General features: G+C 45.7%; 1 protein-coding gene across 3 annotated transcripts in view; it reads left to right on the forward strand.

The window, feature by feature from the left end:
• The window catches only part of WDR27 (WD repeat domain 27), a 2,413,256-nt gene that overhangs the window by 349,704 nt on the left and 2,041,460 nt on the right, over positions 1-22,092 (forward strand). For all 3 annotated transcript variants that reach the window (XM_069606956.1, XM_069606954.1, XM_069606955.1), the window contains exon 5: positions 5,670-5,783. In XM_069606956.1, coding sequence (XP_069463057.1) covers positions 5,670-5,783 — 114 coding nt within the window. The remainder of the gene's footprint in view (positions 1-5,669; positions 5,784-22,092) is intronic.

Below are 22,092 nucleotides of genomic sequence, written 5' to 3' on the forward strand. Positions count from 1 at the left end.
CAGAACTGTCAGCGACTCTTCCATGCAGGTGGTGGTTGTACCCGATGCGAGGAAGGAGTTGAAGAGGGAGGCCAGATGGGGGGCGAGTATGTATGCAAATTGTTTGTAGAATGGAGCTGTGAGACCATCCGGCCCAGGAGACGAGTTTTTCAGTTTTGCTATGACCTCGCTCACTTCTTCAGTTGAGATCGGAGCTTCAAGTGCTGCCAGGTGAGGATGTGGGGCACCCGACATTACCCCAGATAGATAATTTAACTGTGCCTCTTCTGCTGTGGGGGAGCCAGACATGGTTGCTCTATGGTGCGCCGTCATGATGTCTATTTTCTCTGTGCTGACGTAGCGTGGAGTTCCCTGGGAGTTCTGAAGACATTGGATGGTGTTCCGAGAGTGCAACTTTTTCAATTTGTGGGCCAGGAGGCGATTTGCCTTGTTGCTGTGCACATAATAAAATTGTTTGGTGTAGGTGAGAGCTCTGGCTGCCTTATCTGCTAGATGCATTTCTAGAGATCATTTTGCTCTTTGGAGCATGCGGCTTCCTTTCCTGTTTTGCCCCTGCTTCAGGATGGTTTCAGCCTCAGACACCTTCGCTTCAAGTTTGTCCTGCTGCAATTTGCGTAGACGTCGCAGCCTGGCGGTGCAGTCGTTAGCCGTGCCCCTGATCACAGGTTTCATGGCGTCCCAGATCGTGGAGATTGAAGTGTCTTTGGTAGTATTCTCCTTAAAGTAGTTCTTGAGGGCTTCTGCTAAATCCGTTCTGATTGCTATGTCTGTCAAGATATGATCCTGAAGTTTCCAATGCCGCTGGGTTGGCTCGGGGAAGCTCTGTACTCTTGTCTCATTATGACCGGAGCGTGGTCCGAGAGGACTCTGTGTCCTATCTAGATGGTTTCAACACAGGGGACCAGAGAGCTAGAAAGAAGCAGGAGATCGATCCTTGAATGCCCCAGATGGGCATGGGAGAAGAATGTGTAGTCCCTGGTCCCCCTGTTAGCCCATCTCCATACATCTATGGAGTCGGTTTCCCTCAGGAATTCTGCCATAGCGAGGGCTTTGCTAAAGTCTTCTTTGGCCGGGGGGAGAGTCTTATCCAGATTAGGGTCAGGAGTTAGGTTGAAGTCGCCACCTATGAAGAGCTGCCCTTCGGTGAAGGATGTAAGGACCGGAAGGAGGTTCCGCAGGAATAGGCTTTGAGCCGTATTTGGACAGTATACAGCTGCTATGGTGATGGGAAGCTTCACTAGTAGTCCTTTCAGGAGAATATACCGCCCCTCAGGATCTCTCTTGATCGTTATGTTTGTCAGCGGGATGTCTCGTCTTATTAAGATGGCAACCCCTCTTTTCTTGAGGCCCGCAGAGGCGAAAAAGCGTTTAGGGTAGAGTTGGAAGGCTATTCGGCGCTCATCTATCCTGAGGAGGTGAGTCTCCTGAAGGCAGATAATGTCCGGTGATAGCTGGGCGAGCCTATGCTCCACGGATTTCCTCTTCCGAGGGGCATTCAGACCCTGAACGTTCCAGGTTAACACAGATAGATCTCTATCCGGCGGGGTCATCAGAAGGCAAGATTGGTAGTAGATATCCCCTGCTTTTATCCGTGTGTGGAGTGGATGCTACCTCTCTGCTGTTGGGCTGAGTAGTTGACAGACAATAGAGTGGGAATGGACTCCGTACCCCCGCAGGAAGAAGATCTTAAGAAAGATGATGAAGTAAAAAAGAATAGGGGGGCTTCTGCGGACGGGCGCCCTGGAAAGCTACAACCTGAGAAGGATGTCTTAAAAAACCTAAATCCAGCTGCCTACTCCTATCAATCTGTACCAACAAAAGGTCCAGTAATTTCTCAAATAAATAAGTCCTGCCTCAGTAATAGCTCAAGCCTGAAGATGTTCCTACACAGAATTGACAACAAGCAACAGACCCCAATTAATCGGCCACACATACTTGGAGAAATGAAATCAATGACTCTACTAAAATATTTTTCATCAAGTGATATTGACTGAGTTAGTTTCCCAGCATATCCTAATACAAACATCACTGAACCCTTGATGAAATCTAGACTTGTGACTGAAACAATACTGGAATCCAAAGATGAATGGCACAAAAAGGGATACATTATATCAAGAACTTCACCCATTGTTGACGGATACGAATTAAGTGGGGATAAAGTTGAGTTTAATCAAAAAAATTCGAAAGTACCCTCTCAAGTGGGGGGATCTCTGAATTTATGGAAAATTGTCCATGAAATCATGGCTCAAGTTTTTCAGAAGATGGGTCTACCTGAACAGAAGCTCTAGCCAAACAGGAGTTAAGAGGTCTTTCTTGAAATTCTAGAGGTTTCAATTCTTTTTCCAAAGATGCACAAAGATTATTTATTTTTCAAAATGTTTATTTGATTTCTTTGCAGGAAACCTGGTTGATTGATGGATTAGGTATTGAGGGCTTTTCGGGTTTTCAACAATTGGCAAACCATAATGGGTCTGGCCGACCAAGTGGAGGCTTGCTCTTGGCATGTAGAAGGGAGGTTTTTCAGGAGTGTTTGCTTATATCAAATGAAACACAGGGCCCTATGGCCGTCAGATTGCAGTCTAAAGAATGTAGTAATTTCATACAGTGGGTTGTGATAACAGTATATTGGAACCCGATGAGTACTGCGCTGATGGTTTTTATGCAATCCTTTACTGATCTGTTGCTGGGTGTTTTCTTTAAATTCCTTTCTGATGAATTGATACTTTTGGGAGATTTTAACACACAATGCATTAATACACAGCTACACTCCCTACCTTTGAAAATGAAAACACAGAATAGTTGTATATGGGAGGACTTTATGGCCGAATGGGACTTAACCATGTTAAATGGCAATGTGAAGGGTGATATTCTCTGTGACCCTCCCTGGCAGAGACGTTGTGCCTTTTCAACAATTGACTACGTGTTTGTTTTTAAGAATATTTTTGACAAATGTATATCTTTCAATCTCAATCAAACAGCAGACAGTGACCATGCTATGCTGGATTTTGTTTTTAAAATGGAGATAACTCCCTGTATTCCCCATTATATATAACCTTTAGAAGTTAATTCTGCGGGTAATCGAGTTGTGAAGTTCGAGAGAGAAGGACAAACCCTTACTGATAATCTAGGAAATGCAATTAAGAATCTATCTGATCATCAATTGATGAGGCAATGTAATCCGAGTAATTATATTAATTTCCTGTGGGATTTGAACCCCCCCGATTACAGACAAGGGCCAGCCTCTTAAGAAACATAAACACTCTTTTGATAATTTAATTCATGAAAAAAAGAGGCGAGTAAGAGCAGAAAAAAATAGAATCAAAAAATCAATAAAAGACCCTAAGGAACCTAATGCCCAAATCAAACAGGTGAACATCTACTATAAAAACTGGGTAAGAACGCATGGGTTCATGCTTTCTCATAGAGACGGTGAAGAGATGTTGAAAGCGGTCTTTCTGAGAAACTCAAAGAACTTCTGGACTATGGTGAATTCAAAAAAATCTGTAACGGACTCTTTGCAGACTTCAGTAATCGAGGAGAGGGTTTGCGTGGACCATTTCCAAAAGGTTTATGCCCCTGCTAACTCTTAAGTTTCTTACCCTCAGCAATACTCAGAATGGTCTCTAGACTTTAAGATTGATGATATTAATCTTCGAATTCAAGAGCTCCTTGCCCAAATGGTCCGTCAAATTCTATCCTGAAGAAAAACCCTTCTATTTGGGCCTATATTTTCAAAATATAATTTATTTGAAAATATCATAGCCTTGCAAAGATTTCCTGATTCTTGGAAAAATGCAATTGTTATCCCTATATACAAAAAGGGTGATCGTTTGGTTGCGGCAAATTATAGCCCTATATCCTTACTTGATGCGGATGGGAACATTTTCTGCGGATTAGTTCTAGAAGACGTAGAAAGTTGGGCAGAGCTTAAGGGAATACTTCCTAGAGAAGAAACTTACTTTAGAACAGGAGTATCAACCTCTCTTAATTTATTGATCCTTAAATGTATTTCTCTATCCTGGCTGGGAAAGACAGGTCCTCCACTGTTTGGTGTCTGGGTGGACCTCTCCCAGGCTTTTGACACCGTAAACAGGAATACATTATGGCTTAAACTATAGGACTGGGGCCTCCCGATTGATTGTTAAACATTCTCATACATTTGCCTCAAGGATCTATGGTGAAAGTCAGATTGTCAAAAATGGGACACCTCTCTCAACCAATTAAGATAGAGAGGGGTGTCCGGCAAGGCTGTTTCTTGGCTCCTTTTTTGTTTATTCTGTTTATGGCGGACCTGTCTCAATGGTTGATGGAGAAGGGCATTTAAACACCATCCCAATAGTCAAAGAAGTGACCTATTTAGGATCTGAGATCTCAGCCTATCTCACTATGTCCCATCTCCGTTCAATAATTGAGACTAAGTTGAGAAAGCTGGTTGCCCAAATGAAGAGAATTTATTCTAAGCACTGTAGATTTTCCTTATTGCCACTAATAAAATTCTATGTGGGGAAGGTGATTCTGTCTATTACTTATGGACTGGAATGTAATCTACAAGCCTTCTGTGTTAGCTGGGATAAGTTAGAAGCGAAAATATGGAAAACTACATTAGTCGTTCCAAACTCTGTTCCAATCACGTGTCCGATATGAATTGGGCCTTAGTTCTTTGGTTTCAGCTATGGAATGGAAGTGGCTCAGTTTATATAGGTTAGTTTTTTTACCTCCAAAAGCATCATTATTTGAGGAGGTGGCCCAACAGATGAATTTGAATAACAATTCTTTTTTAAGTTCTTTGAGATCAAAATGCAATTAAACTTTACCCAAGTGGAGATCTTAATACAAAATCCTTTGAAGGTTAAAGAATCTGTTAAATGCATGGACTGGATCAGAACAACGGACAAGATGAGAACTGCTAAATTATCTCCCTCATCGACTGAAATTGATAAGCTCCGATCTTTTCTCCCTGTCTACTTGCAGAAATCAGTTAATCTTGTGATTAGAATGGATTTCCTAAGATTCAGATTGAATTTGGTACTCTCTTTGGAAATTCAACATATTAGAGACCCTGTAACTTATCCTTTTGATGTTTTTCGATAGATGAGCAGATGCAGTGAAGCAAACAGTTGCTCATCTGCTATCAGAGTGTTCGGGCACTTGGACTGTTAGACTGAAAAGATTTCAAAGATTTGTTCATGATCCTAGAATGCTTAATATGCCAATGTTTTGGCAAAGACTGACGCAGGGTCATGAAACCTTTCTTACTTCGGAAGTGATTTTTGTTTTAAAAGAATTAGAGTTAATTGGTGTGGTAAAGTAGATGACGTTTTTTTATATTAATCTGCTATAATTAATATTTTTTATATTTTAAATTGATTGAATTATTTGTTTGGTTAGAATGCTTTTTAGTTTTGATCACAGAAAGAAAATGTGTATTATGTTTAGATGCTGTCTTTTAATCTCCCTATTCCTTTATTTTTTTTTCTCTGTTATCTTTTTTTATGACGATGACTGTCTATTTTATTTTCTTTTTTTTAAGCTCTTTTTAATGATTTTATTTTTCTTCTCCTTTTATTTTGATAAATAATTTGTGTAAAAAGTCAAAATGTTGAGTAACACCACAATAAAAAAATAATAATAATGTCTTTACTCGCTTTATCTCTACTACGTGATCACAGCATAAAGCAGTGTTAGCTGAATTGCAAGGACACCTGGGCCAAGTAACTGCTGTTGAATTTTTATCCTGGCAAACAAACCAACTTATATCCATTTCTGAAGACCGAACATTTAAGGTGAGGGAATGCATAAACATGAATTACTCTTTCCTTGTGTTGGTATTTTTTAAACACTTTTTCACAGAAAATTATGTTATCTCAATCATTAAATAATGTTTGGGTAATGTACAACATAATGATGTATTTACTATAGGGTGGTTTAAATAATGACAATGCAGCCTTTTCTCTTGGTTTTCTCATTCTCTTTTTCTAATCACTCTTCCATCCTGCCTACATCGTCTGGTATAAAGAACCTGTGAGACTTCAATCTCCATATTTTTGTTGTAAACTTATAATTAACCACACATACCAAATACAAGCTTTAACTTCTGTTTTTTAATACACCTTTGACTGTAACTTTTCATTTTAGTAATGGCACCACTTGAGAAATAGTCAAATGTATGTATTTACTGGTTCCCCCAATCCTGCTCCTCGTAACAGTCTCTCATTTACCATTCCATCCAAGCACACACCTTTATACAGGATTATTTCAGAGGGGGGCGGAGGGGGGAAGGTATTTCATTTACAATAACACAAGTTACTATTAGAGTGACAATACTTGACCTACAACCAGGCTGTGAGTTGTGACAGAGAGGCCAGGTCGCTTGTGCACAAAATACTTCAAAGGCATTATGCTCTCCTGTGTCAGATGCGGGCAATAGCTTCCTAGCCAAACTCATGGGCTAACAATCCTGCAAGGCCATCGCACTAACTAAGACTTGAACAGCATTGCTCACCACCATCGGCCACAATTGCAAAACCCTGGCGGATCTGTACATGAGCAAGAGGCAGAGCCTAATACCCCCTTTTATGTTATTTTCAGATTTTACCACCTTCCAAGAGGGAGAACATGGAACGATTGGCCAGGGGAACAAGTGGGGGAAGGGTAGCCAATACAGGTAAAAGGGATGGGGAGAAAAGAGATCTAGTGAGCAGGACGTTGTTGGCTGTACAGGTGAGGTCAGAGCATGTGGTGGCACACCAAGAAACCAGGTGGAGAAAGGATGGTGCAGGGGAACTTGGAGGAGAATTATTCAGGCCGTGTGCAAGGTGAGGTATTGGTTAGTGAGAGGAAGTGGTACTGGTAGTGAATGAGCGTGTGCTGGAGTGGCAGTAGAGAGAAGGGAGTGAGTGAGAAGGTGACTGAAAAAGGGTGTGATTGAGTAAGCCGTTGTGGATGGTGTGGCAGTAGTAGTAGTGGTGATGTGGAGAGGGGGGAAGGGGGAATAGTGGTGAGGTAATATCAGAGGTTGGCTGTAAGCAGTAAGAGTGAAAAGCATAGAGGAGCATTGGTGGGACAGGAGAGGTAGTGCACGAGAGAGGCTGTTGGTGAAATTGGAGGGAATAGAATAAGAGGAGATAAGGGACGTGATAGGGAGAGGAATATCATAGCAAAGAAGCACCAGAGGGTGAAGCTCCGAGTGTCTGAGAGACAGACAGACAGAGAAAGAGAGAGAGAGAGCGAGAGAGAGAGAGAGAGACCCTGTTTCCATCAATGTAATAAAAGTCCTGATTTGTTGTTGAGACCATCTGTGACAGACTACTACAGTGTTCATGGTCCTGTGGGCCTTGCTTGCAGCCAAACAGGTGATATTTAAGATGACTTTCCTCTATTTCCATTCATCCTCAATCTTCAGTGTCACCAGATGTTCTCACACCACTTGCCCCTTTTTTACACTCCTCAGTGGGCCTCTCATATCAAGACTACAGCTTTTCCTTGGCTTCCGTAGCCTGTGTGCGTTTTGTTGGACTGTTTCCTTGTCTTCTGGCACCTATTCACAATTAGGTGGAGCGGAAACATGGCTGATTATGATTAGTCTCTTTTCCATATTATCCAATTTGACATAACGTATTTACAGTTCTCATCAAGTAGGCATCTCTTTAATCTCCCATCTCAGGTCTGATACTTCTGAAAGTGAGCGTCCCCCAAAAATGCAATGATAACTCCCCAATGAGAGTCAGTATTGGACACACCCCAGGAGGGAATGAGACCAGGACCAAGTGCGCGTGAAGATAAAAAGTTAAGTTTATCCAAAACCAAAATAGGGCAAACGGAGAAATCTGCAAACTCCAAGAGCACTCTGCCAAACAGTAGAAAGAAATTCATATTTATTACAAAAGAACGTCATCAATGAGGTAATCTATATGGGGCATATAAGCCGTTGGGATTGGGTGGCATAAACTAGGCAATATACAATGTTTAAGGACGCTGCTCCAGGATTGGTGGAAGTCCACGTGGTGCCAGTGCGGGGTACACGGATCAGCTGGGCTCTTCGGGGTGGAGCGCAGGGTCAGGAGATGTCTTGAGATACTACAATTTACCCTACTTGACATTTGCCCTTGTGGCCACACATACTTCAACAACCGTCATCTATCTAGATTAACACATAAAGAGATATATCACTAACCATCTGACCTGAACAATAAAAGTGAGACAACATAGGCCCAGGTGGCAAACTTATTCATGAGATTATGTTGTCACACTCCTCAATCATTCCTTTACATCTCTTAAAACACTTATTTATTGTTTGTTATCATGAGAGAAATATATTGCCAGACGGGGGGACATGGGCCTGGGGTGAGCTGGGGTGGTACACGGCACGGGGGCCTGTGATGTTACTTCAAAAGGTATTGAGGTGAGGGGCTTGTTGCCCATATTTCTTTAACTAGAGTCTGGGGGTGCACTGCAAGTTCATATTGACATCACGGGTCAGGGGGTTGAGGGGAGGGTGGATACTTGGTGCAGGCTCAGCGGAAGGGTGAGAGGTTACATTTGTAGCATCAGAGAACAAGCGCCTTTAGCCATTAGCCCAGCAGAGGGGGGAGGATGGCGGGGGCTGAGTAAGCGGCGCTGCAGGAGAGGGCAGAGAAGGCCCTGTGGCCTGCTGCCTGTCCACCTTGCGGGATTACTTACAAATCATTAGGATGCAGGGTAGAACTAGGTCAGTATAGTTGCAGGTACATTGAATAATATGTGAGCTTTGATTATAATATAGGTTACACATTTATGTTTATTACGAGTATCATGTTACAAAAATAAGCTCCATCTACAACAGCCTTGTGGCTTTACCGTTTTTGCATTATACACATTTTAGAACTGTATGCTCGTTGAACATGTTTGAAAAACATACATCTATTGGAGAACCAGTGAGCATCTGGATTGTGTACTTTGCATCATGTCGAACAAGCAAATTAACATATCATACATTAGTGCGAGTGTTTGGCAGAGAATAAGATTCGCCCAACAGCATGGAGCCTAGGCATCTAACCGATAGCTTTATGTGCAGTAAAATAGGTAAAGATCTTCTTGTTTCGTTTCATAGAATCAGCCCCTTCATACACAACTACAGGAGGGGATTTATGACCTTTACAGAGGGATTAGCAGTGTGGGTGAAACAGAGTGGCATACGGGCATGGGGTATGTATCTGTCACTTCAAAAGGAGAGCAAGCAGCCCGAAATGCTGGAGAGGATGCGGAATGGACCCCAATTACTGGCACATGTGGTGGGATTGCCCCAAAGTACGCATCTATTGGAACGAGGTCCTGGGATGGATTAAACAGATAGAAGGCATTGAAAGGAACGCAACACCCCTTCTGACGTTATTTGGCCTGGAAGAAGACAAAGATGAACTAGTTAGGAGCAAGGGACTGGCATCCCTGTTGCTACTGGCAGCGAGAGCAGGTCTAACTATCAAATGGAAATCTCCACACCTCCCAGCACAAAAGGAATGGCTTAGTATTGCAACAAACATATATACGATGGAGAAAATCACAGCGATTCTCCACAGGAAAGCGGGGCGCAATGAATAACTGTGGTGTGACTTTGCGGCACTACACATCTCAAACCCAGGACGAAACTGAACTGATAACTTTGAAACTTCAAACCAACACATCTGATGGCGGACTGGAGACCACATATCGTACTGCAGGCGACAGGACCCCGCCACGAGCCATGAACACAGGCCACCAACCTAAAGCATATGTCCCAATCGCATGAGAGAATATGACTCTATCAACGGCATGTACAAAATTGTCCGCCTGTCTCGGGGGCAGGGGGAAGGGCAAGGGTTTTATTAATCCAAGTGGAAGGGTTATGTCAACTATGACAGATATAGGTTTTTGTTAGACTATATAGTTAAACCGAAGTAACATGACAATGATAACAAAATGTAACTGTTCTTGTTTTCCACATCTTTCAAAATCAATAAAACTCAAATAAAAAAAAAAGGAGAGCAAGGTTGGGGGATTATCCACAGTGTATGTCATAAATGTGCGGTCTGGAGAGGGCGCTAGAGGGCCAACCAAGATGGCGGGTCTCCTGTGAGCTCCCGGCAATCTCCCGAATGAATCCTGACTAATCGTTGCTATCCTGATGTGAAACCCCCAGATTATGCAGGCATTATAATAAAACAGCACAGACCGTCACTTCTGCTGAAAAAACGGAGAAAATCGGAACTGCCCCATACGAGACAGCTGCGATGTGGAGTGGGCCGCACAATCCTGATCTGCGCAGGCCCTCTGAGAGACGAGCCGTGCAGCAAAGAACACCTGAGGACGTGAGGGGCCGTGGCCAGAGCACCGAGGCTAGCCGGGATCAGCAGCCGTGGAAAGGGGGTGCCCGGGAACAGCGACGATCACTTCGGCCACCTGAGGGCGGGCCCCCGAGACCCACGGTCCGCGCTGTCACCGGGCGGAGCCGCTAACCCCGCCCCGCGTCAGCCACACACAGCCCGACATCCTGACTGCGGCGAGAGGACGCGACAGGCGGCGGAGGCGCCTCCACGGCCCGGCAGGGAAGCCGAAGGGGCCTGTCCCGTCACCAGTGCCGAGCGGTGCCTGAGTGGACACCGAGAGGTGAGAGGTGGGTGACGTGGCATGGCCCAGGGGGCGAAATCAATTAAAAAGCGGGGGAGGAAAGTGAGTGCGCCTGGCGGGGGTTCCCACGCCTGGATGCACACGAAGGTGCACCCGCCCAAGTAGTGCAAGCGCCGCAACGCAAGGGCTCATTTTGTGACGTTCCCCAGCTCAGGCCCCACCTGGCACGAAGCCGCAAACTCAGCACAAGCGCGCCAAAGGCCTTTGGGAGTGGCGTACAGCGGAGGAAAACTCACATAGAAAGCAACTCAATACAGCCAGGTCACACTGAAAAAAGAGACAATTGATTCCAGATCCCCAGCTGAACCCCCCCCCCCCCCCCCACCTACCCGTGTTGTGCTGACCCAGCTGGGCACAAGACGACATCAGTCAGACGGCACTCCGCCGTGCACACACAGTAGCCGGGAGCCTCCTCAAGAGACAGCAAAAGACGACCCCTTTCGCCCCCAAGAGCAGCTAAAAATGCAGACCGGAAATCTCAACTCTGTTCCCGGCAGCACAGACCATAACGTAAACTGAGGGATACACCACTGTCTGGGCCACTATGGGTACAACAGGTAAGTCTCAGAGAAAGCTCAGCTTTGACGCTGGCCCATCGCCCAAGGCACCAAGGGCAGAAAGCCGCCCAGAATCCCCATCCAATCTCCCAGAGGAAGAGCACCCTCAACAGCCAGACATCCAGGAAATTCTAATGGACCTAAAAGCCGGGATAGGCAGTCTTGACAGCAAGATAGACACGCTGTCATCTAAAGTGGACCTTCTTCGACACCACCTTGACAAACACAGCGACAGGCTAGACACTGTTGAACAAAGAGTCTCAGACCTTGATGATTGGTGCATCATCACTTACCACGAGAGTCTCTACACTAGAGCGCCAATTGAAAACAGTTCTGGCCAAAAATGAGGGTCTCGAAGGCCGCTCCAGACGGAATAACATAAGGTTAGTTGGCATTAGAGAACAACAGCTACAAATTAAAATGGAGGAGCATATTGAGAAAATATGCACAGAGCTTTTTGGTCCCACTGCGCTATCACAATTGTTTGTGGTAGAGAGAGCCCACAGGATCCCATCCACCAGACCCATTCCTGGGACACCACCCCGACCGTTTTGTTGTTGTTGTTGTTGTTCAAAGTACGTGCCACCCGTCGCCACCTAACCGCCGCCTCGACCCCGAAGCCCGTAAGTGCTTCCCGCATCCTTACAAAATCGAAGAAGGCCTCATACATCACCGACAGACTGCTTATAGGAGCACGGACTACGAGAAACCAGCCGCTGCCCCCTCCTGTGAGCACCACACAAAGTATCACCGAGACAATTCAAGGTACAATCTTGGAACATTAGAGGTGGCAATCACCCAGCCAAGACGAGGAAGATTCTGAAACTCCTCAGACGTCATAGGGTCGAGGTGGCAATGATCCAAGAGACCCATCTCCTCCTCCATAACGAACACCTCTGGGCCCGAAACTGGGGCTGCCACCGATATTTCTCTTCCTACTCATCATACGCCAGAGGAGTGTCGATCCTCATCCATTCGACACTATGCTTCCGCCTGACCAAAATAGAAAAGGACAGAGAAGGGATGGCACTCAAGGTGCAGGGGATTGTGGCAGGAGAGGAAGTAGTATTCGTCAACTCGTACGCCCCTAACACAGATGGCGCAAACAATTCTGACTGGGTGCTGTCCCGACTAGCACAAGAAGGCAAAGCAAACATAATCTGGGGAAGTGACCTGAATACACACCTCGACCCACAGAAAGACAAAACAGCCAACAACAGTGCACCCATCCAAGGCCAGTTTACAAGTGCAGGAGATTTGCAAAGCATTCGACCTAATAGACATTTGAAGACACCAAAACTGGGAAAACAGAGATTATACCTACCACTCAAGCACTCACAATATAAGTTCACACATTGATTACTTGATGGTCTCCTCCCACAGCAAATGGCAATGGAGTCCATGCCAAATACTCCCTAAAACCTTCTCGGACCATGCCACAGTAACACTTGAATGCAACCCACCAGACATCAGACCGAGGCCACCTCACTGGCGCTTTGAACCTGGAGCACTTGCTGATCAAGTATTTGCAATGGAACTACGCAAAGAAATCACTATCTTCCTCGAAATTAACCAGGACACAGTCAGCTCCGCAGGGACTCTGTGGGAGTCACTTAAATGTTATATAAGGGGGGTGTGCTTAGCTAAGGAAAACGGAATTTTGAAACTAATCCGCCGAGAACTGATCACCAGCGAAAGTCGCCTGAAACTCCTAGAAAATCAGCATTGCACCACAAATGAAAACCATACCCAAGCAGAGCTGAAGGAAGAACTTCTCAACTTCAGGACCCTAGCAGAACGAGAATTAAAATTCCTGGGTCACAGACACAGAATCAGACAATACGGCGAGGGCCAGAAACCTGGGGCTCTCTTTGCACGACTCATTGCAGCAGTCAGGAAACCAACAAGGGTGGAAAGAATCCGATCCCCACAAGGAGATATGATACATAAAGAGGACGAAATAGTCAAGGTGTTCAGAGTATTTTATCAAGAGCTGTACAGCGCCAACCATCCACCAGACACAGAGGTGATCCGCAAATATCTTAACGACACAGAGTTGTATTGGGTGGAGAGGGAACTCTGTGAACCCCTAAATGACCCCATCTCACTAGAGGAGATCCAAGAAGCAATAAAGAGTCTGCCTACATCCAAAGCCCCCGGGCCAGATGGGTTAATAGGTGAATTCTATAAATTCTTTGCCCACATCATAGCCCCCCCTCCTCTTAAAGGTCTACGAAGAAGCAATTGAATCCGGCATCCTCCCCCATACATTAAGGGAAGCTAACGTAATTCTTCTGCATCAAAAAGACAAACCCCCTGAAGAATGCAAATCCTACCGACCAATTTCCTTAATTAACCTCGATAACAAAATCCTGGCAAATATTCTAGCGAATAGACTACTCCCACTAATGCCTGCACTTGTACTCGCAGATCAAGCGGGCTTCGTACCCGTGCACAACACAACAATATACGAAGAATGTTCGGGGTGATAGCAGCACTGGATCCCAATCAGCAGGCAATAGCGGTGCTGTTAGATGCGGAAAAGGCCTTCGACTCTGTCGAGTGGCCCTTCCTGTTCGCAGTACTGCAGCAGCTCAGACTCGGGAACCAGTATATCAAATTGGTCTCTCTCTATAACCAACCCCAATCAGCAATCACCTTAGGGACGACACAATCAGCATTTATAAAACTTCAACGTGGTACCAGACAGGGATGCCCACTATCTGCCCTGATATTTGCATTAGTAATGGAGCCCCTAGCGGCTGGCCTTCGGGAGCGACAAATTCAAAGAGGGCTCAAAATTGGACCTCATAGATTAATAATATCCCTCTACGCCGACGATATAGTCCTTTACATGCAATACCCCAGCGTAAACCTCAATCCTATTATCCGCGAAATAATAAAGTTTGGGTCAGTGTCGGGGCTAAAAATCAATCACGCCAAGTCAATCATATTCCCCCTGAATGCCAACACCAGAACATTTACAGACAATTACAATTTTAAATGGGGAAAAGGCCCATGTCTGATACCTGAGGATCCAGATGTCCCTGAGTCACCATGAAATATTCAGAGATAACTACGAAAGCGTACTTTAAACACTACGAGAAAAGGTGAACAGGTGGAAATCACTCCCACTAACCCTATGGGGAAGGGCTTCCCTGGTGAAAATGGTAATTCTCCCCAAACTCTTGTATTTGTTCTCCAGTATCCCAATCCTGTTGTGTCAACGCTTTCTTGGGATTGTGAGGAGTTTAGTACTAGACCTAGTCTGGGCGGGTAAATCAGCGAGGGTGGCATACTCATTCCTCATACTACCAGCAGCAAAAGGGGGCCTTGCACTCCCCGATATGGAAAGATATTACTGGGCAGCTCAAGCTCAGTTTCTCAGCCACTGGCACTCGACCCAGTTCATAAGACCACATGTACAGGTCGAACGAGCACTGGCCTCGCAAAACCTGCTGAGAGCCGTGATCATCAGTAACCAAGCGGTACCACACACAACATTGAACATAGTACAATCCACATATACAATCTGGCGGAAAATTGCCCAAAAGTATAATGTACAGTTCAAATACTCACCTCTCCTGCCCATCAAATTTATCCCAGGGGAGCCCCTCACTGCTGAAAATGTGTTCCTTAAGTGGGCAGACAAATGCAAAATTAGCACGCTAGGCGACCTAGTCGTTCAAGAAACCTTTATAACGCCCCAACAAGCAAAAGAGAAAGGTAGCACCACCTCCCTGGATATATTTATTTACTTCAGAATACGATATACTTTGCAAGAACTCATACCCTCGTTCCCACAACAACCACCAATGTGGCAGCTACTGCATGGAGTAATACAGGCACAAGGTGTCATGAAATTCCCCCGTCTCGCCTGAGTCTGCTTCTTGCAGGATTCCGCAGGGAAATTCTTCTTGCGCACGGATCGGGTTTTGTAGAAGCCCGCACGAGTCTCTTCTGATTCCAGCGTGCGTTCAGCGTTTCAGGATAGAGGAATAGTTTTCAAAGCTATGAAGCACACGTCTAGTCACTACCTGTGATAGCGTTGAGATGCGCGGGGCCCGCGGCCTATTTGTAGGACGTACTACGTCTGCCGTAAAGGCTGGTGCGAGGCGTGTCACGCGAGACAGCCATGTTGGAAGTATCAATGAAGGCAAGCCCCGCTGCGAATAGGACCAGGAAGTCCAGAAGGGACGCATCCTGTGGTTCATGACAGCATGCCTCCTCCGAAAACCTGTTCTACCAGGTTTGCCCGGGTGTATGAGATGATATCTTCGGAGTAGTCGAGGGGTATTCAGATTTGATATTGGTTCCCAGGTTCTTTCACTTGGAGGGTATCCTTTCCACTCGACCAGGTATTGAAGTTGTCCCCGTCTATACCTGGAATCGCATATTCTTGATACCTCATATTCCAGTTGGTTGTCCACTAGCACGGGATTGGGTCTGCAGGATTTCCGGGAAGATTGGACGTAAGGTTTCAGTAAGGAAGTGTGGAAAACTGGATGAATCTTCTTCCAGGAATCAGGTAATTTGAGCCAGAAGGAGACTGGCTTTATGATCTCATTTATGGAAAATGGACCATAGTAACGCGGGGCTAGTTTGTTTGGTCGTAAATGACGAGGCAGTAGTTTCGAGGACAACCAGACCTGATCACCGATTGGCATAAGAAGGAGCTGGTCTTCGTTTGGTGTCCGCGAAATGTTTAGCGTGAGTCCGGGCCTTTTGTAGATGTTCTTTGGCATCCTTGTGAACATTGATGAGAGTTTCAATCCAGGAATCACCTGTTGGTACAGGTGTGGGTTGTGGTAGAATGGAAGGTAGGACTGAAGGGTGGAAACCTATGGCTGCAATAAAAGGGGCTGGTCTTGAGTGCCGAATGATCAGAGTTGTAAGCGAATTCAGCCACAGGTATAAGGAGCGACCAGTCATCTTGCACCTTGGTAGCGAAACAACGAAGGTACTGTTCCAGGGTCTGGTTTACACGCTCCGTAGCTCCGTTAGTCTGTGGGTGATAACCTGATGAGAGAGCACGTTGTATTCCTAGAACTCGACAGAGATGTTTCCAAAATTGAGAGATGAATTGAGGACCTCTATCAGATATAATCTTGGAAGGGAGTCCATGAAGACGAAATATATGCTCCAGGAAAATGCCAGCGAGTTCTGAGGAGGATGGCAATTTGTGCAATGGTGTGAAATGGGCCAGATGAGTAAACAAATCTATGGTAACCATGATCGTCGTATAGCCCCTAGACGGCGGTAATTCCACAATAAATTCTGTAGCTATGCACTCCCAGGGTCTAGAGGGTAGTGTAGGTTGCAGTAGGAGGCCTGCCGGTTTCTTATTGTCATGTTTGTTTTCATTGCAGACTGCACAGGCTTGAATGTAGCGTTGAATGTCAGTTTTCATCCTGGGCCAACAGAATTGTCTCTGTATGAGATGAAGGGTATTGGTGACACCATGATGGCCGGAATGTAGAGTGTCATGGCAGAGGTTAATAATCCTTAGTTGTAGTCTCTGTGTGGGAATGACCAGGGCCTTGGACTTAAACAAATATCCATCGCTAGAATGAAGTTTCCATCGGTTATTTTCTGTGAATTCTTTCCAGATTTCAGAAGACTGGGTTTGCGTTCTAATCTCTTCCAAGAGACTGACTGCTTGGGCTACAAAAATTGTGTGGGGATACATTCTTGGGTAAGCCCGATCTTGAGGAGTTTCATAGTCAGGACGCCGAGATACGGCATCTGCGATTATGTTCTGTGATCCGGGAACATGATAGATGTGGAACTGGTACTGGGTGAAGAAAAAGGCCCAACGGGCTTGTCGGCTATTTCTACATTCCATAGATTGCAGCACTTGACGATTTTGATGGTCCGTACGGACCTGGACAGGATGTTTAGCACCCAGAAGTAGATGTCGCCATTCAGTGAAGGCTTGGCGAATCGCCAACAGTTTATTTTCTAAGACGGAGTAATGGGTCTCACTAGAAGTCAGGGTTCGTGAGAGATAAGCAATAGGGTGTTCTAATTTATCTTCGAGTTCCTGCTTTAAAACTGCTCCTATGGCGTAGTTAGAGACGTCTGTCTCCACTAGGAATGGTCGATTAATATCGGGTTGAGCAAGGATAGGAGCTTGTGTAAATTCCGTCTTCAATCGTTTAAATGCTTGGTCTTGGGCTGAAGTCCAGAGGAAGGGCGTATCTTTCTTCAATAAGGTGATAATCGGTTGAACTATCTCAGAAAAAGATGGTATGAATTTCCGATAGAAATTGGCAAGCCCCCGAAAGGATTGAATTTGTTTCACAGAAGTAGGGGCAGGCCAAGATAGTATGGCTTTTATCTTTGAATGGTCCATTCCTGTTCCTTCTGGACTAAGGACGAATCCTAGATAATGAACAGAAGTGACATGAAAAAGGCATTTCTCGGGTTTAGCCAGGAGTTTATGTTCACGTAGTAGAACTGCCTTCACATGCTCTTTGTGTTTTTGAGAGTCCTTGGAGTATATCAAGATATCGTCCAGGTAAACGATGACGAAGAGAAACAGCATGTCAGATAACACCCTATCCATGAAGCGTTGGAAAACTGCGGGGGCATTTGCGAGCCCGACGGGCATAACCAAAGTGACCAAAGGGTGTCCTAAAGGCTGTCTTCCAATCGTCTCCTTCCCTGATACGGATCAGATGGTAAGCACCTCTGAGGTCCAACTTAGTGAAGATTACAGCTCCTCTCACCGCTTCCAAGATATCCGAGATTAAGTGGAAGGGGTAGCGATCCTTGAGGGTGCATTGATTCAATCCACGATAATCAAGACAAGGTCTAAGTTCTTTGGTGTCTTTTTTTGGGAACGAAAAACAACGAGGCTCCAGCTGGAGATTTAGATGGTCTTATGGTGCCATTTTCCAGATTGGTGTCCAAGTATTCTCTAAGGGCCTTCTTTTCTGGTTCGGAAAGAGAATGAACATCCTCCCAAAGGGAATCACTGCCGAAGGTTCTGTATTAATTGCGCAATCTTCAGGCCTGTGAGCGGGTAGGGCCTGGACTATAGCAGTTGAAAATACATCAGCGTAGCCCTGGTAGGCTTTAGGAACCTGTACGACATTCGAAACCATAAGTGGGCCAAGAAACAAAGATCCTGCTGTCCAGTTGATGTATGGATTGTGCTTCTGCAACCAGGGCATGCCTAGTACCATGGGATAGTGGGCTGATTTGATGATATCAAGTTTGATCAATTCCTGGTGATGGTTTATTGAAAGTTGTATTTCCTTGGTCTGCAAGGATATGGGTCCTGAAGTGAGGGGTCTTCCATTAATTGCCTCCACAGGTTGCATTATACCCTGTGCTTCATATGGAATACGGTGCTTAAAGACCCAATCTTGATCAATGAATATTCCCATAGCCCCGCAATCCACCAAGGCCAGGATGGGGTAGGTCTCCTTCTTCGATAATGATAAGAAGGCTTGTAGAACCACTAAGTTGTTCTGTCCAGGAAAGTTCAAGGATGGAATAGACGTGGAGCAAACATCTCTCTCCCGACACCTCGCTCCATCTAGGATCGGGAGCTGGCGTTTCCCGAACGCCGTGGAGGGGCTAGAGGACATTCTCTAACCAGGTGTTTTTCTGAGGCACAATACATGCACAAGCCCGTGTGGATCCTCCTCATCCTTTCTTGTGGGGATATGGGTCCACGGAAGGCCCCTATTTGCATGGGTTCCGGATCACCGTCAGGGGCTGGAGTAGGATCAGTTTTCAATGAAGTCTCAAGGGAACTCTTCTGGAAGGGCACCTTGGTCTTTTTTCTCTCGGCCTTTCTTTCCTGGATACGAAAGTCTATCTGCATGGCTAGATCCATAAGAGCCTGGAATGAGCTTGGACAAGCCACTCTGGCTAATTCGTCTTTTATTTCCTCATTTAGACCCCTGCGGAAGAGAGTGAAACTTGCTTCTGAGGACCAATCCGCTTCCTTGGCCAATTGTTTGAATTTTGTGACATAGGTTAGCATGTCCTGGGATCCTTGCCGAAAGTCAAGTAGGCGTTCCTGGGCACTATAAACTTGTTCTGGGCGTTCAAACATGGTCTTGAGGGCCTGTATGAACCCATCATAATCATCCAGGAGGGCATCTCCAGAATTGACTAAGGGAGTAGCCCAAGTCAATGCATTCCCGGCGAGTTGCGAGATTATAAAGCCCACCTTTGCCCTGGGAGTTGAAAAATAATAGGGCTTAAAGGTAAAATGAACCAAGCAGGAGTCTAGGAATCTACGAAGGGTTTTTGCAGACCCATCGTACTTGTCTACATCGCCACCCAGTATAACACTCTCTTTTGTAGCAGAATCGCGAGACAGAACAAGTTGCTTTAATATGGCATTTTCCGCTTTTAAATTCAGCACCTCGGTCGTTAGTTCTTGCAATGCTGCGCATAAGATCCTGAACGGCCTTTTCCATATTGGTTTCACTGTTGGTCGTATGGCGTCTCAAACTGTCATGAAATTCCCCCCGTCTCACCTGAGTCCGCTTCTTGCAGGATTCCGCGGGGAAATTCTTCTTGCCCACGGATCGGATTTTGTACAAGCCTGCACGAGTCTCTTCCGACTCCAGCGTGCGTTCAGCGTTCCAGGAAAATCGGAGGTTCAGGACGTCCAGGAAAGGGAAAGCGTGCACAAAGAAGGGGTACATGGAATCCAGGAACAGGGCTAAAAGAGAAAGTCGAAGGAATTGGAATAAGGATCGAGGAACTTAGGGTAGAGGAATGGTTCGCCAAGCTACGAAGCACACTTCTAGTCACTACCTGTGATAGCGTTGAGACGCACCGGGCCGCGGGGCGTGGCCTATTTCTAGGATGTACTACGTCCGCTGTAAAGGCTGGTGCGAGGCGTGTCACGCGAGACGGCCATGTTGGAAGTATCAATGAATGCAAGCCCTGCTGCGAATAGGACCAGGAAGTCCAGAAGGGGCGTATCCTGTGATTCATGACACAAGGAGACGGTAAATTGGTTTAATCTATTTACAAAGTCCTTTTAACAGACACACTACCAACAAATCCAAAAACAAAAGAATGATGGGAAAAGTTGTTGCAAACACCCATCCCGGATGAAGAATCGGACTACATATTACAACAGACACAAAAAGTAGCACTTAATTCACGCCTCAAACAAATTAATTTCAACTATCTACACCAAACATACTACACCCCCAAAAAAAGGAACGGGCACCACCCGGAGCTGAACTCTACATCCGACAGGTGTGGTACGCCGATGGCCGACTTCCTACATCTCGCTTGGAGCTGCCCAGCGGTGGCCAAATTCTAGTCAGATGTGCTCCGCGAAACTGAAGCAATACTAAGCGAGGAGATGAGACCTGTTCCAATAGTAGCATTACTAGGGATGATAAAAACCCTGGCACCACCAACAAGGAAACTGGCAAATGTACTACTGTTACTAGCACACAGAAGAATAGCCATGGCATGGGGACGGGGTCCAGTCCCCACACTGACAAATTGGAGGAATGATTTCCTCTACTGCCAAGAAGTGGAAACAGAATTCATAAGAACACTGCCCCTGCATGCGAGGCCCCTGGACATATGGGGCCCCTATGTATCATATCTCCTCTCCAACGCTGTTTCCCCTTCATCATCGCCTAAGCCAACACAAACTAGAACTCATCCGGACTAAGTTCCAATACCAACTCATTGCATAAAGGGGCCGATTGACTGCAACGAGTGTGGCGGGGAGAGGGAGGTCTGGGATGGCGAGGGGGAGGGGGTGAGGAGAGGGTGTTGGCGTAAGTTGTACCGCACGCAGCTCGGGCTAGTTTGTATTCTTGTAAAACCGAAAATGCAAAAATAAAGATTTTCAAAAAAAATAAATGTGCAGTCTGCAAGGGGACGGGTCATGTTTGTGGAGATGAATTGTTCTCCTCAAACCCAATCCTTTGCCCGGTCATTCTTAGGTCAGCGATGAACTGCAGAAGGTGAAAGAACAGTGTTTGTCATGTAGCTTGTTCGCGCCTAGTCTCCCGTGGGAACGGGCGTACTGCAGGGATGCACAGGGGAGGGTGGCGACTGGCTTGCTGTGCGCGATCTCGAGGGGAGAGCTGAAGCTTTGCAGGCAGCCTTTGGCCAAGAGGACTGTGGTACCGTGTACAAAATGGAGCCTGATTGTGGTACAAAATGGGGTCTGGGATCAGCTTTCTGGCCAAGATGTGCATCCATATGGGTCGTCCTGCAGCCATCCCGCATCCCTGGCCACAGGTGCATGGGTGGCCGGGGGATAAATCATAATCTGCGAGAGGGTTGGAATGGAGGGGAGGGCGTCTTGAAGACCTTTCCTCCCATATACTCCTTTTGTGGACTTCAATCCCCATTGGTGGTTGTTCTTGTGCTTTAATTCCACATTAATCCCAGCCTTATTTCCAGACATGAGATTCTCACTGGTGCCTCTGCCCTCAGATGTTTTATCAGGGTTAGACACTGTGAAAAGATCTCTGTTGCAGGTTGATTTCAAAGGTGATTTTAAGGAGATCTAGTGAATGCCCACCGGCTCCAAAGCAGCCCTGCTATCAACTGACATTCTCAAAGCATTTTTCCTCCAGCCTTCTATGTTTCATGTTCCATATTCCAGGCTCGCTCAAGCACGGAACGTGAAGCATGAAACAGGGAATGCTACACACCTCCCCTCTTTACACATCAATGCAATTTACATGAGAATTAGTACTAACTAAAACATACACAGAAATGTGATACAAGGTTCAACAATACAATAGTTCTGCTAAGGAAATAATTACATAATGGTAATAATCAAAATTCATGTACATAACTGAAAGAACTTGCATCTGAGGAAAACAAAAAGCACCAGGCTATTATGCAAGTATAGGCAAAAAGGACGAGCATACTCGTCCTT

This window comes from Ambystoma mexicanum, chromosome 4p (assembly GCF_040938575.1).
Source record: "Ambystoma mexicanum isolate Mex_15411 chromosome 4p, UKY_AmexF1_1, whole genome shotgun sequence".
NCBI lineage: Eukaryota > Metazoa > Chordata > Amphibia > Caudata > Ambystomatidae > Ambystoma > Ambystoma mexicanum.